At 31.9% G+C, this 18,511-nt stretch overlaps 1 protein-coding gene across 1 annotated transcript; it reads left to right on the top strand.

The window, feature by feature from the left end:
• The first annotated feature begins 1,836 nt into the window (after positions 1-1,836).
• LOC143078530 (ADP-ribosyl-[dinitrogen reductase] glycohydrolase-like) lies at positions 1,837-17,673 on the top strand. Its single transcript, XM_076253396.1, has 8 exons — positions 1,837-1,974; positions 4,697-4,813; positions 5,631-5,780; positions 6,323-6,466; positions 7,837-7,991; positions 8,441-8,747; positions 9,162-9,292; positions 15,806-17,673. Exons 1-8 carry the CDS (start codon positions 1,942-1,944, stop codon positions 15,855-15,857), a joined length of 1,089 nt encoding a protein of 362 aa, XP_076109511.1. The 5' UTR covers positions 1,837-1,941; the 3' UTR covers positions 15,858-17,673.
• Positions 17,674-18,511: the final 838 nt, after the last annotated feature.

Genomic DNA, 18,511 nt, shown 5'->3' on the forward strand with positions numbered 1-18,511 from the left:
TTTTCATTTACTTCATTTTTCTTAAGTTTAAGATTATTCAATTTTTCTTAAATTCTGCATATAAGGTACATATTTTTCAGCGTTTTAATTCACTTTTAGTCTTGCAGATACTTAAAAATATCACAAATTGGCTTCCGTTCCTCAACTACATTATTGTATTAATCTGATAAAAAATGCTACAGTGTAATTACCAGTAAACTTAGATCGAATTTGAAAGGCGTCACTTTGACCTTTGAAGAGTTATGCCTTTTACAAATGCAAAAGTATTGAATTTTTCGTTTCCCGTCTCTAACATAAGTTTGCCTCAACCAAATGTTACAAATCTTCTACAGATGGCTTATTACTATAAGACACATAACAAGTTTGAATTTGGACGTCGTCACCTATGCCTTTCTAGAGTTATGCCCTTTTTCAAATGGAAAAAATATTGCTGAATTTTTCGTTTCTGTTCTTTTACTTAAGTTTTCATCAAAAGAATGCAAAGAAACGTATGCACAATGCTTATAACCACAAAACTCAGATGAAGTAATATCGGTAGTAAAGTAGCTTTTCCCGCTGATCAGTTATAAATTTATATGCGTGTGGGGTCATCATCTTTGTCCCATTGACACATGCTCCATTCGTTTGGTCCCTTACTGACGACGTCGAATAGGACTGTAAGTTTGAACCCCATCCGTTCGTCTGTCTGTTTGTCTTTCATCCGTCAGTCCGGCAAATCAGTTTTCAATACTTTTTTCTTCATGCTTGAAGATATAGATTTAATCTTGTATTGTAGTAATTTTCACGTCTGTACGGAGGGCCAAATATACGTTGCAAAATTTAAAAATGAGTTGCTGTTTGTTTAATTTAATAGAATACAAACATTCATATTGAAGCTAATTCATGTGCACAATACAAGATTCCTACAAAAATGGCTTCAATTTTTTTTTTAAATAAGTCACCCAGACAGAGAACAAGGAAGTCTGGAAAATATTTAAATATCATATGAACCCATGGTAACATGACACGTAGTAATGTTTTATTTTATGAACATTTTTCAATGTGGTTGTTCAAAGTCAATGATCCAAATTGGCTGAAAAAAAATAAAAGTTTAAAATTATAGTGAGTTACGGAAGCTTTTTTTTTTTATTTAATTCGAGTTTAAACATTTAAACTGAGATGTTGTATACCCAAAATGGGGCACAACAAGAATATCAAAATCCACTATAACTTAATTTGTTGATAATTTCAAAATAAATCAAAGCAAGATTTAAGAATGAAAAGTTATAAATAATGCCGATACAGAATCACTAGCGGTCAACCAGCAACCAGGATGTACCCCTTTTGCGTTTTGTTTATTTTGTTTATATTTTTTTCACTATTTCAACTTTTATTTACCCTATGTTTGATCATATTCATACAACCTTGTAATATTTCCTAAATGCTGTCCCTCTATCACAGTTGTTAACAAATAGAATGTTTCTATGTATGTTTCACTTCAGTGTTCCTGATGTTTCTTTTGTTTTCCACTTATAATTGATGAGTTACCCTCGTGTTTTCTTCTCTCAATTGATTAATGACTTTTGAACCCTTATTTAGACAACATAACAAAAATTTAAAACACCAAAAATGAAACGAAGAAACGGTTCTATGCCAGCAGCAGTATCGATTCAGTGCTAGAAATGAAATATGTGTACATATATTTCTTTATAATTGTCGTTCAAACCACTTTTCTTGATTATTCAATAAAATCGAACAAACAATTTCAAAAAGAATAAGAAAAAGAGTAAACACGAAGGATCCCCATTTTTGATTACGAATATAACATGTATAAATAGAATGTAAAATATATATGAACCACAGTAGCGTGTCCGATCCTATTTATAGAAATTGCTTATTCTCTATATGAATGAAGGATTTAAACACGACATTTGTCATTAAAATTGATTCTACGATCTGACAATGGCGAGCAGCGAAGATGGCGAAACAGCTTCTGTAAGTAGATGTATACCTAATAAACAGCATGGAAAAATGTGTTTTTGAATATTCGAATTAACCAATAAATTACTGAACACGATCACTCCATGAAATGTGTGACCAAATTAAATGTATTTAATATTACATATACGCTTTCTTGAGGATTCATTTCTTTACACATTTGTTAATCAAACATAATCACTTCCTTAAACGTGAATATATGAGGGTGTAAAATGGGGGTTTACAGAATAGAGAATAATGGACAAAACATTAAGAATAGAGAAAAACAAACTAAAATAAATAATGACAAGGTAATAATGAGATCCCTAAATATGTCGAACAGAGAATAGATCAGAATACTTGACAAAAAACATAGAGAAAAGAGTAATATATAGCCTAATAATTTAAATAATACACAGTCCCTTAATAAATCTACCATCTTTTAAATGAGATTTTACTAAGTTGCAAATTATGTAAAGATGCTAAAATTTATAGTACATATATCAAATTTTAACTATTGTAGAATTTTTAGTGATTCGGAAATGTTTAGGGTAGATGACTGTCTGAATAAATGGTCCAAATTTTATTTTCGATTTCATCCAGGAAGCTGATCAAATGATAATGATTAATAATTAAACAGTATTGCTCTATTAAATGCCGGTCATGACCATTGAAGAATTATACAAGAGACCATGAATTGACTAGAATGAGGAAGTAATTGAAATTTTGTAGTATAACATAGGGAATAAAAATTCTGCCCCCGGTTTTTTCATAGAAGTAATAGGAGAACTAATAAGGTACCCGTTCTATTTTATACAAATAAAGCCTTTGTATGAGGTCGATACAAGGATATACTGACCTGAAAGAAGTATATTGACTGAGGAAGAAGTCCGAGGTCGATATACTTCTTTGGGTCGATATATCCTGTATTGACCTCATACAAAGGCTATATTTGTTATATTATTAATTTCTGACCATATTTGTATCAAAATCGTCATATAGGTTTGTTGGAATTTTATAGATATTACATTGTCTCCTTGACAATAACAACATATTAGTTATTATTTCATTTACATTTTTTTTGGACATCTTATGTATTTGAAGATTTTTTCCGTCAAATAATCGATCACAGATATCATGTGTTTCAAAACGTTAACAATATCCTGAAATTCATTACATGACGTCACAAAGTATATTGGTTTTTAGATATTCTAAAAATAACCGTGCAATATGCTTTTTTGCAGGTCAATATGCGTTTTGCTATCCGCCGTTTTCTCTCTACCTTCGAAAATATAGTTTAACATGTGACTATCCCTAAACGAATCAAATTTGTTAAAATATACGAATTAATAATATACTTAAATAATCTTTGAATAATACAACGTAATGTAAGTACATCAGGAAAACAACCAGTACTACAAAATCATTGTAATAGTTTGAAGTTCTTTTAAAAGACGTTTAAATGTTACTAAAAAAAATACAAATCCTTAACTTGCAACTTAAATTGTCATTTGTTACAATTTAAGTAGCATTTTGTTAATTCAAATTATTCACAAAATAGAAACAAAAACTTGTTTCAAAGGAACTGGTCGACAGCATGTGTAGCTTACTTGATTTTTTTAATATTATAAACAAAATGGAATAATATAAGTCCCGATGGAACGGAAACACCTTTGTGTGGTACACGACAGTCTAAAAAATAGAAGATCAAAGTGAGAAATCATATAATTTATCAATGCATAAAAACATTATAAAAATACAAATACTCATTGGGGCGAAACCATTCATCTTTACGTAACTGCACTGTATACGAGCTTCTTTTGACAAATTTCCTAAAGTAACTAAAGAAAACCATTCGCGTGTTAAAATTCTGTGCTATTTACATATCAAATATCATACTCAATACTTTATTTTATTTACAAATATTTACAAATCTAAAAAAAACCGTATATTTAAACAAAACTTGTTTATTTAATACAAACACTAATAGATGGTCACTATAAAAACACACACTCACGTGTGTTTGTTTACATAAATAGAAAATTGTGTATGTTCAATTTTAATATAAATACCTATGAATAGTCGGTTTTGACTTTAACATCACAAGATGAACTTAGACAGAAAGACATGTCAATCTAGTCAGAAACAATTGACCAATCTACGCTCACATTTCAGAATGTTTAATTGGTGGAAAAGCAGCCCCCACAGGTCTTATAGTTGTTTTTTGCCAAGCTAAGAATATATATCAACAGCTTCTGTACTCGAGTTCTGACTAAGAAATAAGGTGCATACCTGGTATTCATAGATAAAATGTGTTACAAAAATGATATGGCTATATAAACTCAAATGTGTCAAAAATATAACAAAAATGAACGTTACTCGTAACAATATTATTGAATTGCCATTTAACAATAAATGCGTTGATTCACGCTTTAATTTCGCCTAATTTTCCCTAAACTTACTATAAGAGTTTTAGAGAGATAATAGTCGGACGATCCCACAGATATTCATAAATTTAGCAAGTCGAGAAATACTTACAATGCGGAAGACCAAGAAATTATTAACATATTCACAAAACAAAACAGATCAGAACAGGTTAAGGGCATCAATACGTACCCACAACATACTACGGATTGTATGAGACTTTCAAGACCTGCATATTAAAACCTAACAATCAAACATGCCGAAATATACGCACAGACGCATGATTAAGTATTACGTTGTTGATGTTCTTTTTAAGCATAAGCAACCATCACCAGAAACAATTGACAGAATTCTAGCAACTATATATGGACAGTGTATTGGTGATGCAATTGGACTTCTCACAGAATTTTTATCAAAGGATGAGGCAAAGAAGGTGAATATTGTTTTAGACTTCCAGTTATTATAAGGTTACTAAAAGCTGTCGACAGTTAAAAGTTCATCAACAGATATTAAAATAATATAAATGAAGAAAATCAACGCATTTATAGTTTAACACAGAGTAGACACGTCTGTCTCAGTGGCGGATCCAGAAATTTTCATAAGTGGGGGCCCACTGACTGACCTAAGAGGGGGCCCGCTCCAGTCACGCTTCAGTGATTCCCTATATAAGTAACCAAATTTTTTCCAAAAAAAGGGTAGGGCCCGGGCCCCCTGCCCCCCCTAAATCCGCCTCTGTGTCTTATTCTATTTTATACCCGCTATCGGTCAGTTTGAGTTTTAAATTTGCACTGCAGAAAGACTATAAAACTAAAACTAAGTGAACGTATGTCCTTTTGGGAAAAATCAAGCAAAAATAATATCTCATATAAAAACTCTTACAAAAAATAATCCCCACAAACAAAAACGTATTGCGTTTGAGAATCATTTAAAGGAAGTGAATTGCACAATTAAATTGGTGCTGAAATAGGGGTCTTATGGTTATGGATGCTGGTATTAAGATCAGTGATTTTTTTACATTACATCTTATTTGAGAAGTCCCAAAAAGAATTAAGTCTGAACGAAAGGAGATGAAACCATAACAAAACAGCACAAGCTAATACAAAACAAAAACTATAGGTTAATATAAATATTTAACACATTTAATTTGACAAGAACGCATAATTTTTGTATGAATATAGATCATTGGCAGTGGTAAATTATTTGTGTACTTACTTTCCCATTTAATTTATTCATATTAAATATCTCTTCAGCATTATGGGAAAAAAGCCAAAAAATTAGAATATCGACATAAAAAGATCGTTGATGATTTTCACAGATCAAGATGGCGAGAAGGCGACTGGACAGATGACAGTGACCAAATGATACTAATTATGAGATCTCTTGTCGACTGTGGTGGTAAGGTATGTTACGGAATGTCCAGTTTCAAAGTCGACATCCAGCGCTCTAGGCAATTTAACCCTATTTACTTTTAAAAATGAGAGTAGAATAATCTGATATTGAAAATGACTAAACCAATGTCAAAAGAAATAAAATATACATTTCTTCAAATATTATTATGGTTGTTAAATTATTTTTTATTCTTATTTTCGTTTGATTCTCTGATAATCGTGCTGAATAGAAAATAAGTACTTATGTTTGGGGTTGTCCATAATTACCTTTTTTTTATGTATCAAAATATTTTATTTACATTTTTTGATAAGTAGTTTATTTTCATATATTTGGCCTTGATCATCAATAATGAGACGTTCGTGTAATGTCGAAATACGTACTAGTGAAGTACAATTGGTAACGTTCATATTACCGTATTTTGAAGTGTTCAACATCAAAATTAAATCTGACCTAGCCAAAACGAAGTCCAGAGGCATACAGTACACAAAACTTAAATTACATTTAAATGACGTCTGAAAATATTACTATAATTTTAAAAAGTATTTTATTTTAGGTAGACCCTGTTGACTTTGCTAAAAAGTTTAAAACCTGGATTAAGAGTGGTTTTAGTGAGGTGGGTGATTTATCTGGATTGGGTATAGGTCTTACAACAATGAATGTAACGTCACGTCCAGACTTCCTGATAGACCCACATGAGGTAAGACGCATTTCACGTGATACCTACCATAAACTGGTTACACTGAACAAACTTAAGTAAGTTCAAACAAAGTCTTGTTATATTTCAAAAGCTCTTCATAACAAAATAGTCAACTCATATTATAATTTAGCACCTTTAATATAATTAACAAATACTATATTACTTTTTAGGAATTTTTGGTCCTCAATGCTCTTCAACTTCGTTTTTATTTGGCGTTGTTAACTTTTTGTATTCGAGCGTCACTGATGAGTCTTTTAAAGACGAAACGCGCGTCTGGCGTAAATACAAAATTTGAATCCTGGTATCTATGATGAGGTTATTTACCAATAAGACCTTATAACCTGCCAATTTTAGGAATTGTTAGGATTGATTTTGGGAGTTATCAGCTTAATGGTTAGCGGTCAAAAACAAGCATTTTGTGAATTAGTGTATGTATCTCTACCTGGATTTAATGCTTTTCAACTTTGTACTTGATTACAATGCACTACAGCTTCGAACTCGATGCCAATGCTCTTCAACTTTGTACTTATTGTCAATGCTAATTGACGTCATAATTGTTTCCAATCAGCTTCAACTTCGTTCTTGATTTCAATCCTTTTCAACTTCGTACTTGATTTCAATCCTCTTCAACTTTGTACTTGATTTCAATTCTCTTCAACTTCGTAATTGATTTCAATCCTCTTCAACTTCGTACTTGATTTCAATTATCTTCAACTTCGTAATTGATTTCAATTCTCTTCAACTTCATTACTTGATTTCTATTCTCTTCAACTTCGTAATTGTTTCAAATGCAGCTTCAACTTCGTATCTGTTTCAAATGCAGCTTCAACTTCGTAATTGTTTCAAATGCACCTTCAACTTCGTAATTGTTTGAGATGCACCTTCAACTTCGTACTTGATTTGGTCCTTTTGATATTTGTTATTTGAGTGTCACTAAAGAGTCTTTTGTAGACGAAACGCATAATCCTGGTATTATATGCTGTGTTTATTCAATACTGTGTATTTCCTGGAGTCGGTTTCATAGAAAAAACTTAGGACTAAGATCGGTCGTAAGTATACTGAATTGTTCATGACTTAAGATCAATTTTAGTCGTAAGTTTTTTTTTTAGTTAAACCGACTCCTAGTCCTTCTAGATGTAAAGAAAAAAATACACCTTTAGACTTAATAAAAAAAAACATAATTTTGAAATAACTTATATTTGCCATTTGATTATGGACTTTCCGTTTTGAATTTTCCTCGGAGTTCAGTATTTTTGTGGTTTTACTTTTTATGATAGAAAAAGATTATGTATAATTTTATTCCTGATTTTAAGATTATATTGGTTCTGAATCTTTCATGTCACTGTAAACTTTTTAACACTACATTTTAGGTAGCCCGGTATGTTTGGGATGAACAAGACAGAAATATTGCATCCAATGGTGCTGTAATGAGGACCTCCATCGTTGGTATTCACATGTTCTGGAGTTTAGATGATGTAACAAAAAATGCAAGGGACTTTGCAAAAACAACACATCACGATCCAAGGTTAATTTATTTAGAGAAGTTTAATGTACACTCAACATTAGCAAAAACACATAATCCAGGTTTTAAACTTTTTAGCAAAGTCAACAGAGTCTACCTAAAATAAAATACTTTTTAATATTATAGATATATTTTCAGACGTCATTTAAATGTAATTTCAGTTTTGTGTACTGCATGCCTCTGGACTTCGTTTTGGCTAGGTCAGATTTAATTTTGATGTTTGATGTTGAACACTTCAAAATACAGTAATATGAACGTTACCAATTGTAGTACACTAGTACATATTTCGACATTACAATTATATAGGAAGTGGAATAGAACAAATTTAACACAAAACGCGTCCAAACATCACTGGATATGGATGACACTTAAAACGCCACTCACTATAGAGGAGTAGTGTGTACAACAATGAATTTTTACATATTCGGGTTTTGATTTATTTTGTCTTGTAGATGCCAGGCTTCAACAGTAGCTGTGTCTGTTGCCATAGCGACCATGTTACAAGGAAAGCACATGGACAAACACGGCAAATTCATAGTGAAAGACATAACACAAGACGCCTATGAATATGCATCAACGTGTTTAGAAACGGATACAGAAAAGAAAGACCTTATGTTTTATTTGACATGTGATGATATTGAAGATTTGAAATTAGACGAAGCCAAAAAAATTGGCTACACATACAAATCTATGGGTACAGGATTCTGGGCATTGAAGCAAGATGATTTCCGGAAAACAATCACAAAAATTGTGATGCAGGTACAAATTTGATTATCGTTGGTTTTTTTTTCAAATTTAGTGATCACTTTTGAATTTCTTACTTGTGACGCAAATATTACTCTAATTTTCATTATCACCATTTCAGCATCAAGGATTTAAAGAAAATGTGATATAATGCGGTAAATATAGATAAAAGGGTAAATCTGAACTTTAACATCAAATTTAAAAATGAATCTTGCTTTACATGTAGCTCTACATTTTGTCTATTATCCTGCTCTTGGATTAAAAAGGTTAATTTGATTTTAAGAGGGTAGAGGCAAGTGTCTCGTATTTTTTATTATTTTTTTTCTTTCTATGAGCTCATTCTGTCTTGCCGGTTTCCAAATATCCTATATTTCCAATTGAATGATATGTGTGTATTTTTATTAATTGTTTAACTTATTTTCTACGTAGGGAGGAGATGCCGATACAAATGCCTGTGTTGGAGGTGCTTTACTGGGATGTAAACTTGGAACGTCTACTTTACCGAAATCATGGTTGACTAAACTTTTACACAAGGACTGGTTGGATAATGAAATCAAAAAGTAAGTTTTCTGTATTTTCAAATGAATATTTATCAATTATAGACTTTTGACGAGGTCAATACGTTATAGTATCGAATTCATCACAGTGTGGATATGGACATTGATTGGCGCACTTTAATATCCCATTGACTGGGACAGATTAGGTGAACGTTCGTCTATAACGCCCATTGCTCACGACGTCCTTAATATAAACATTTAAACCGTGGGGTCACCAAAGGTTCTCAACGCCTATATAAAATAATTCGAAATACTAATCAGGAATTTGTGTTTTGATTTATATTGATTAATTAAACGTCCTTTACTTGTGTTTTTGTTATGTTTCGACAATCAATTTTCATAATAAGATATCGCAAAGCCATGTTCTTTCAGAAAAAAGAATGACTTACTGAATGCATGTATTGATTATCTTTTTCGGTTTTAACAATTGCGATTGTCGAGTTATGTAATCTTTTAACTTTTATCTGGTCTAATTTTATTTTAGAACGAATGCATAATCCACTTTCAAAGTTGTGCAAATACGAAACATAAAGACAAAATATACTTCTGCCCTGTCTTTTTCGTACTTAAAAGTTATTGGATAGTAAGAACTATTTGGATTAAACCTTGTGAAATTTGCATGCATTTACGTTATTGTATTGGCAAAATGTATCATTTGATGTATATCGGAAACTTAAACCGTTCTGCTATACTGCTACTATACTTGTGAAAAAAAAACCACTTGGCAACAGAAACGCATTCATCTTATCTATATAAAAAAATCGACCCAATTTACATAGAAATGGACGTCTTCGTGCATTTGTGATCGCAAATAAAATATGTTCCGGACCTTATGAGTATTTGGACCATACGTGTATGGTTGGACCATATTAGTATACCCTTATGGTCATGATATATGCGTATGGTCCAAATAATCATATGGTCCGGAACACATACATGATATTCTGTGCGTTGTCGGTCGTCTATCAAATTTTTTCTTTTGTTGATGGATTTGACGTCTTTCTGTGAGTGATTATTTGTTCATGACTTAAAACTTACTTGCAAATAATTTAAAAACAAGACTTGATTTATAAAAATGTCCAAACAAACCATGATTTTTTTTAAACATACATCACATCCATTGCAAAAGGCTAAAATTCGCCAGGTCTTTAATTTCAACTAAGTGAGTTGACTAAATTAATGTTGCGGACCATTTTCCAATTTCCATGCAGTATCCCTATTTTTTTTCTCGCTCATCTTTTATGTTTGTTTTTTTCATCCCAAGACCTCTTGAGCTTTCATTCTATAAAGTGTGTATTTTGCTAGTAATGGTCGAAGGCCATACGGGGACCTATAGCTTGATAACGCCTGTTGGTCCCTGGACAGAATGTGTCTGATTGTCTATCACACTTCATATTCTTATTTTAACATGCAGTTATATCTATTCTATGATAAGAATGAAAATTGAATTGTCATTGAGACAAAAACCCAACCAAAGAGCAAAAAAAAAAGAAAAAAAAAGCCCAAGGCAACATGTAGATCTTTCGTATCAAGGGAATTGCTATAAATATAGTTATTTCAGGTTAATAGTATTAGGCCATACTCAAGTTATAAAATAGATCTTGTCGTCAACTTTTGCAACCAGCTTCTATGTTTCTATAATGCACTGTTCATCTTTTTTGGGCTTCGACTTTTCCATTGGACAGACAATTTTGTTTTCGACTGTTTTAAAAAGATGCATTTTTTTACAAAATCATACAAGTAAGGAGTTTCTGGCCTTTGGTAGTGTTGTATGTTAATTAATGTTTGTTTATTTATTTGTTTAGGAAATAAGTATGACGTACATTTTCACTGAACTAGGACACTTTTTATAATAGTTTTTCGATATCGCTCGGGCAAAAATAATCACGAATATAATGCCTACCCATGTTAAAACTACAATGAAGTATAGTTTGCATCAATTATTTCTTGAACCTACCATTTTTTTTTTGTCTGTGTTGGATTTGTGTGGCATTGAAAAAAACCGGGTATAAACTATACAGTGCAGCTTCCAACAAGAATACAAGATTTATTGATTTTCAAAATGCGACCAAAATTAAAAATTTGCTCGCAGCGGAAAAAAATCAACAGTTTGATTTTCATTGAAATAAAATAATTGTTCTGATTTACACACCGTTACTTTTTCCAATATAAATATTCGAACTATTTTGTTTGTTGTTTCCTTGATAAATTTACATCATTTTTAAAAAGACCACGCGTCTTCGATATTTAGAAGACTATAAAAGCGATGTTCATTATCTTTCTTCTGCTGTAAGTTTAATTTAGTTATTTTGTGTCATAATTGCCATCTCGTATGTTTTAAATTTGAATAAAGAAGATTCAGGTTGTCTTATACGTCAATGATACACACAAAAAAAACGATAACAAATAAAATAAGGTGCAACATTCATTCTCCATGAAATGAATACATCACATGGATGTAATTTTTGTAAGAAAAATACCAATTTCGTGAGAAGTTGTGTGTTGGACTTGAAGAGCCAAGGCAAACTAACAAATATCTGAATGAACGAATCGATTTATGGTATATATAAAAAAAAAACAAAGCCCACATGGTTAGCATTGAATAAATAGAAGGCCACTCTTAAATGATCACAACGTAGAAGTTTTTGTTCTCTTAATCAATAAGATATTTTCTGAAATAACGCGGGTCCCTATTAACTTAAAAGTTTTTTTTTGTTTTTTTTTTTACCATGAATAAACTTTTTTTTTAATTATTATTATTTATTGATATCAGCTGTGGACATTAATATTCTTAAAAGTGAAACTGTTGTAAGTGATGGTATAACAATTATTTAAAATAAATTCCTTAAATGATTTGTGAAAAGAAAGTTTCATTTTATGTATCAAAATGTGTAACAAATGATTATTTAAATCCCCACTTGAAGGCCTCCGATAGACTGATTGAGCATAAAATCATCGCCCACGACAAACAAGTTAAAGGTAAACTTTTTAGTACAATTACTAATAAACGTTTTACTGTCGACCACACTGTTATGAATTTCGTTCTATATTGACCTGTTCAGGTTATATTGACCGAGGTCGAAGTCAATATTATGCATTTATTTCCCCTGCCTGAGGGAAATATGAAGATTTGTTCACCCAAAAATATTCATATTTCACGAGGGAAATATGATTTTTCGAGGGTGAACAAATCTTCATATCTTCCGAAGCCAAGGGAAATGAATGTTTTTTCCACTGCATAAGCTTTGAATACTATCTGAACTTCAAGTATTAGTTTGCATACCGGCATTTTTTCCGACTTATCCGCTTATTTTTATTACTAAACACGACACACATATTGATAAACAGTATGGATAAACATTAATTATTTAATTAGTCCTTTTGTTTTAACTTCTGTAATTAATTTGTGAACACGATAATGATATTTGCCAAAGCTATTTAGAAAATAAGAGGTTCAACACGTTATGTACATAAACCGCGCGTAATGCGGGGTTCACACATTGCCGATTATTGCTCCCGTTTGAGATCAGACAGCGATACGACACGAAAAGTGAAAAAGTCGGATTAGTATCCTCAATTATCTGGAATGTCCTATTATTGTCTGAACGCAGTAGTTTTAGTTCGTAACAGATTCCTTCTAGTCCGAATAGTTCGGCAAAGCACCCCGACAGTTAGGTGCGTCCCGTTACATTCGTGGAAACTCAACCGATTTTTTCTAGTCGGATTGCAATCGTGCCTATGTCGTGACAGATTCTGCTGTATCGGATCGAATTCCTAACAATGTTCTGTGTATTCGGGACGGTGTCCTGTGGAACGGAAATGATCTGGAGAAGTCCCGACAATAACAGAATACAATACGACTGAGACCAGACAAAGCCGTTTGCAATGCGATAGAGCGGACCGTGATAGGATTACGTCCCGACAGTACCTGATCATCCCGACAGTTTTCGAACGGATAACTTCCGTCAGCGTCGGTTCACTGTCTTGTCACTATCTGATCTCTGTCGAATTACATTCGGTAGAATCGGGACGCAGTCGTGACAGACTCGGTCGAATTGTAACTGGCGAAAGATACAAATCGAATTTCCATCCACGATTCACAGGATCTTGATCAGACTTTACGTCGCACGATTTAGTCCCGACATGTCAGAGGGGAATGTGATACTCAGAGGTGAATATGTATAGATTATAACATGGCCTTTTCCATATTGGCCCTGGTATCATCCAAAGACTCCCATATCGGCCTCGAGGCTTTAGTCAATATGGAAAAGACATGTTATAATCTATTTATCACATATCTAAGTTCTGCAGAATAGAGACACAAAGTTTAATTATTAGAATTTAATAAAACATAACAGGCAAAATTTTAAATTTTGTATCACAAAAGTGTCGTCATTTGGAATCAGGGCACAATATCAATATCGTCCTTTTTGCCCCGGGCAATTTTGAGGTTATTGCATATGCAAAACCCAACGTATTCGTAACAAATATGTGATAAGAAGTTTTGTTCCACGTCACGTGTGAACGTTTCAACCAATCAAATGTTGATTTCGCTATCAAAATCAACATGCAGTGGAATAAAATCTAACAGGTCCATATATAATGTATATATGTAGATCATAGCGTAAGTTTGAAAACGATATTGACTCGATGTTGCTATTTTTTGGAAATGATATTGACGCTATGTTACTATTCTTGGAAATGATATTGACGCTTTATTATACCTCAGTTATCATTTTCTATATAAATTAAGTACAATATTTTGACTATTTTTTTCAAATTGCAAGCATTAAACTATTGGACCGGTCCAACTATTGGACATCGATGAAAGTATTTGACCGCAAGCGTCTTTATATTTCGCGGAATTTCCAATGCAGCTACGGGATTGGAGGATCATAGTTTGAAAATACCGCCAGAGTGACGACGTCGCGTTTTACATACTGTAAGATTGACGTCAGTGGTTTCTGCTTTTCATATTACGATAGATGATTTATCACCGCCAGTTATTGTATGTAGTCTTTTTCGATATAATAAAACACTTACTGACTGGATATTCGTGGAATAGTTAGTTTATTGTCCCCTCGGATACAACTTTTGCCCTTGGCTACGCCTCAGGACAATAGTTACACCTCGGGGGCCAATAAACTTACTATTCCACTCATACCAAGTCAATAAGTATTCAATGTTACTATATTAGTAACATGGCGTCAATATCTTTTCAAAATATAGTGCCGTCGAGTCAATATGGCAAAATAGTGAAAAAATACAAAATGTATATTTGAAAACACGTGACCAAATAAACCAATGAGAAACAAGAAAAATCTAACCATATGTAATATAAGATGTTATGAACAGTTAACTTACAGAAAGTATAACCAAGCTTTAAAATAAAGAACGTCACTCCTGCGCTTCGTCGATCATTCAGTTTCTCTTGATTGCTAAAATGAAGTCATATCGAATGAAATGATGAGCATTGAAAACGAAAACTTCCGAAAATGATTTTAATCATTTATGAACAAATAACTATTATACTTTGATCTGATGTGTTTGTATCTTTCTTAAACTCAGATTAATTCTTTACCTATATTCATCAATGGCACTACCGTTCTCATACCCTATATTGTACAGGTACACACAATATATTCGAGAATCGTATTTTCTTGTAAGAACTGTGTGTACTCATCTTTTAAAAGTCTTATACTCCCGTTATCTACAATGCAGACTAATATTTATTGTACCTTTGATGCATCCTAGTTATTTGTATAAAATTAACTGTAACATTTTCAATTTTTATCAATCCGGTAAATCATGACCGTGCATATTTTAACTTGCCAATTTATGTATATCTTGTACTTCCTATTTTAGCTTGCTACTTTATGTATGTCTAGTAAATCTATACTTAATTACATTTTTATTATGCACTTGACTTCATTTATCATTACTGTAGCTTTGAAATTTAATTATCTATTCATTATTAAGCCTGGTATTTTATGTACTAAGACTGTAGCTTTGTTCTATCTGTACACGTATTTGTACTGTAACTGGCATTCTGTGCACCTATACTAATGCCAGGTACATAATGGCTCTGTTTTAGTCGAATTTACTTTCCCCGTGTATCCTTTTATTATTATTGCTATATAAGTACAAACACTTTACCCGGATACTGTGTGTTCCTGAATTTCTCCTGGTTTTTAATATACATTACATATATTGATGTGGTATTTTATATATCTATACTTAACCAAAATACTTCATTTATTAAATCTTTAATTTGATATTTCACATAGGAGGGGTAGAAAGGGGTCCCTGATTCCCACAACACTACCTCCCATACCTCCCACTTCCCTATCCCTTTACTCAGACGAAAATTTGTCATTTTTTTCTGCATATCCCGAATCTATCGGTGTTCTTGTCCACTGACTCACGCTTCCCATCTCTTTCCCCCTAATTTCCTCACTCATGCGCTCTTTTATTGTTTTTACATCAGTTTCATAAAAATTGATTTATATCTTTCAGATATTTTGAAATGATGAAATGGGAAAGGAGTGATAAATCAAAAGTAAAATGATAAAACTCAACATTATCGAAAAAGATATATGTGTAGATAGGGAAAAGGACAGAGAGGAACGCTTACAAACCATTTATAAGTTGGAAAATATATGATAATTGCGAGATTACTATATATATACTATTTGCTTTGACTTACACAGCTTTCCTCCATTGCTTCTTACACCGTCGCACTATAAATAATAATGACAATGATGACAGTTGGAATGGAAAGAAAATTTAAGATCTCTGGCAATAAACGTGAAGTTGTCGTTCTTTGAATAGATGCAGCTTTACTTTGTAGTTTGAGAAGATTTAAAACGAAATGAATTATTGGAATTAATCTGACAGGAAGAAATGAGATTTACATTTTTTTCTGGCCTTAACCGCATATAGTATATAGATTGTAGATGTTTTTGTTCCAGATAATGCAGAACTTGTTTCAATATTGTAACTCGAGTTACTAATTTGACCATGATATATTATTGTCACCCTTCAGTTTCATTTGAAACTCATTACGCAAGTACATGTATAACTGTTTGATCTTACAAAGGTGTGTTAGAGAGAGACACGTCTATATGTATGCTTGTATGTTTGCATCCATTCTCTTACATGTGGAGCAGGATCTGCTTACCCTTCCGGAGCACCTGAGATCACCCCCATATTTTGGTGGGGTTCGTTTTTCTTAGGCTTTAGTTTTCTATGTTGTGTCTTGTTTACTAATATTTGTCTGCTTGTCTTTCTCTTTTTTAGCCATGGCGTTATCAGTTTATTTTCGATTTATGAGTTTGACTGTCCCTTTATTATGTTTTGCCCCTCTTTTACAGTTATAATGCTGTAAGCTACAAAAAATGTGTATATTATCATGATTCTCCTTTATTTGATTTTTTTCAAAGTTAAGAATTGTTCATTTTTTTTTTTATAAAACTCTGCATATAATAGTACCTTTATTTCTGCGTTTTGTTTCACTATTCACTCTTTATCTTGTAACTACTTTAAAATATCCCAAAAAGTGTTAATTTTAATGCGTTGTTCATCAAAAGATTATACAGATTTTGAATAACATTGGTCAATTATTGAAAGTAAGCATATTTTTACTTAATCTAAGGTGCTAAGGTCCTCGATGAGAAACGGCAGTGTAACCCGAAAAAAGTTTATCAATATGGGTGATATATGTCAGATTTGATTTTTTTTGTACCATTATAAACTGTATTGCAAGGAAGATACATGTGTCAAACAGACATTAATATAAGGAGGTATAAAATTATTATGTTTATGAAACAGCAACTAATCGACACAACCAAACCAAAGATATATGTAAGGTCGAAACAACTTCAATGACTTGATGCTAATATTTACAACTTTAATTGTTAAAAACTTTTTATTCAGCATCAAACTTTCTCCTCATTTATTATTATTGCATTGATATTTATTCTATTATACTAAATTTGAGTTCTGTAAATGTTCAAGTGATGTATTAAACAGTCATAGTATGATATGTATCAGAATTAGTATATAATATTTTTCTTTTTGTTATATGAACTCAAATTTATTTCAATTTTTTGACAAGTATTTGTCAGAAGGATTTCTTGCTTGTTTTGTTATTCAAAAGCAGCTCATATTAAATGTCTGTATTCACCATCCAATCAATACAGAGAAAGATACACAATTCATTATTTAAATCCAAGACGTCTTTTTTTCTGACAGAGTTGAAGGACAGGTGATGAACCACTAGAGCGCATGTTTTTAAGTTTTGAATAGTTGCATAATATTTGTTTTATTGATTCAAATCTTATCGAACATTTAGCTCAAATGTTGAAGTGTTTTTTTTAATATATCAAACCATTGAAGTATTAAATTGACATAATTATTCCATGATCAAACGTATGTTTTCTGCTGTAGTGTTATAGAAGTCTAATAAATATAAACTTATAGTCTATGTTTCAAGTACCTGCATATTTTAGTGATATATTCTATATGATTTTTATTCAATGTTAGATGTTAAACTTTTTTGTTGTTGTTATGATTGATACTGTATTGTTATGAAGGATTCGTTGAAATAAAGTTATTGCCATACTTTAATGCTATTATTTTAGATCTATAAATTAGATTGAAAAATGTAAATGTCAGAGGCGAATTTATGAGGGGGGAGGGGGTTGTCCGGACCCCCTCCCAATCATTTAGTTGACCATTTAGGGATCTCATTGAAGCGTTTCCTCCACCAATAAAAACTAAGTGCCACGAAAGTGGCGTTAAACAACTATTAATCAATCAACACATCTTTGTGTCTGTACATGTACACAAACTATACTTAATAAGATTTGACTTCTCTTGTTGGGATTTTATTTATTTATGGTAAGTCTAATATATATATAGCCTTATACTTTATTTATCTACTACAAAGCCTTGAATGTATTGTACCTTAAATGCATCTAACGTATTTTTGATCAACTTGCTATTTATTTATGTCCTACTAGAACTATGCGTAAGCCTTATTTTAGTATTGGTATTGTCATCTGATAAAGTCATGCCGATTATAAGATGCACAGTTTTCTCTGCTTTCAAACACTTTTTGTTTGAACCCGTCGACCTGGAACTTTTTGGTGATATTAATTATTTGGAAAACAAAAGGGCCTGGAATGGAGTATTTTTTTTTATTAGCAGCATTGTCCCATA

The sequence above is a fragment of the Mytilus galloprovincialis genome, chromosome 1 (genome assembly GCF_965363235.1).
Source record: "Mytilus galloprovincialis chromosome 1, xbMytGall1.hap1.1, whole genome shotgun sequence".
In the NCBI taxonomy this organism is placed as follows: domain Eukaryota; kingdom Metazoa; phylum Mollusca; class Bivalvia; order Mytilida; family Mytilidae; genus Mytilus; species Mytilus galloprovincialis.

Coding starts and splice junctions, on each gene's coding strand:
- LOC143078530 (XM_076253396.1), top strand. CDS start 1,942: ATGGCGAGCAGCGAAGATGGCGAAACAGCTTCT. Junction 1,975..4,696: donor AAGATGGCGAAACAGCTTCT/GTAAGTAGATGT, acceptor GTTCTTTTTAAG/CATAAGCAACCATCACCAGA. Junction 6,467..7,836: donor TCCTGATAGACCCACATGAG/GTAAGACGCATT, acceptor ACTACATTTTAG/GTAGCCCGGTATGTTTGGGA.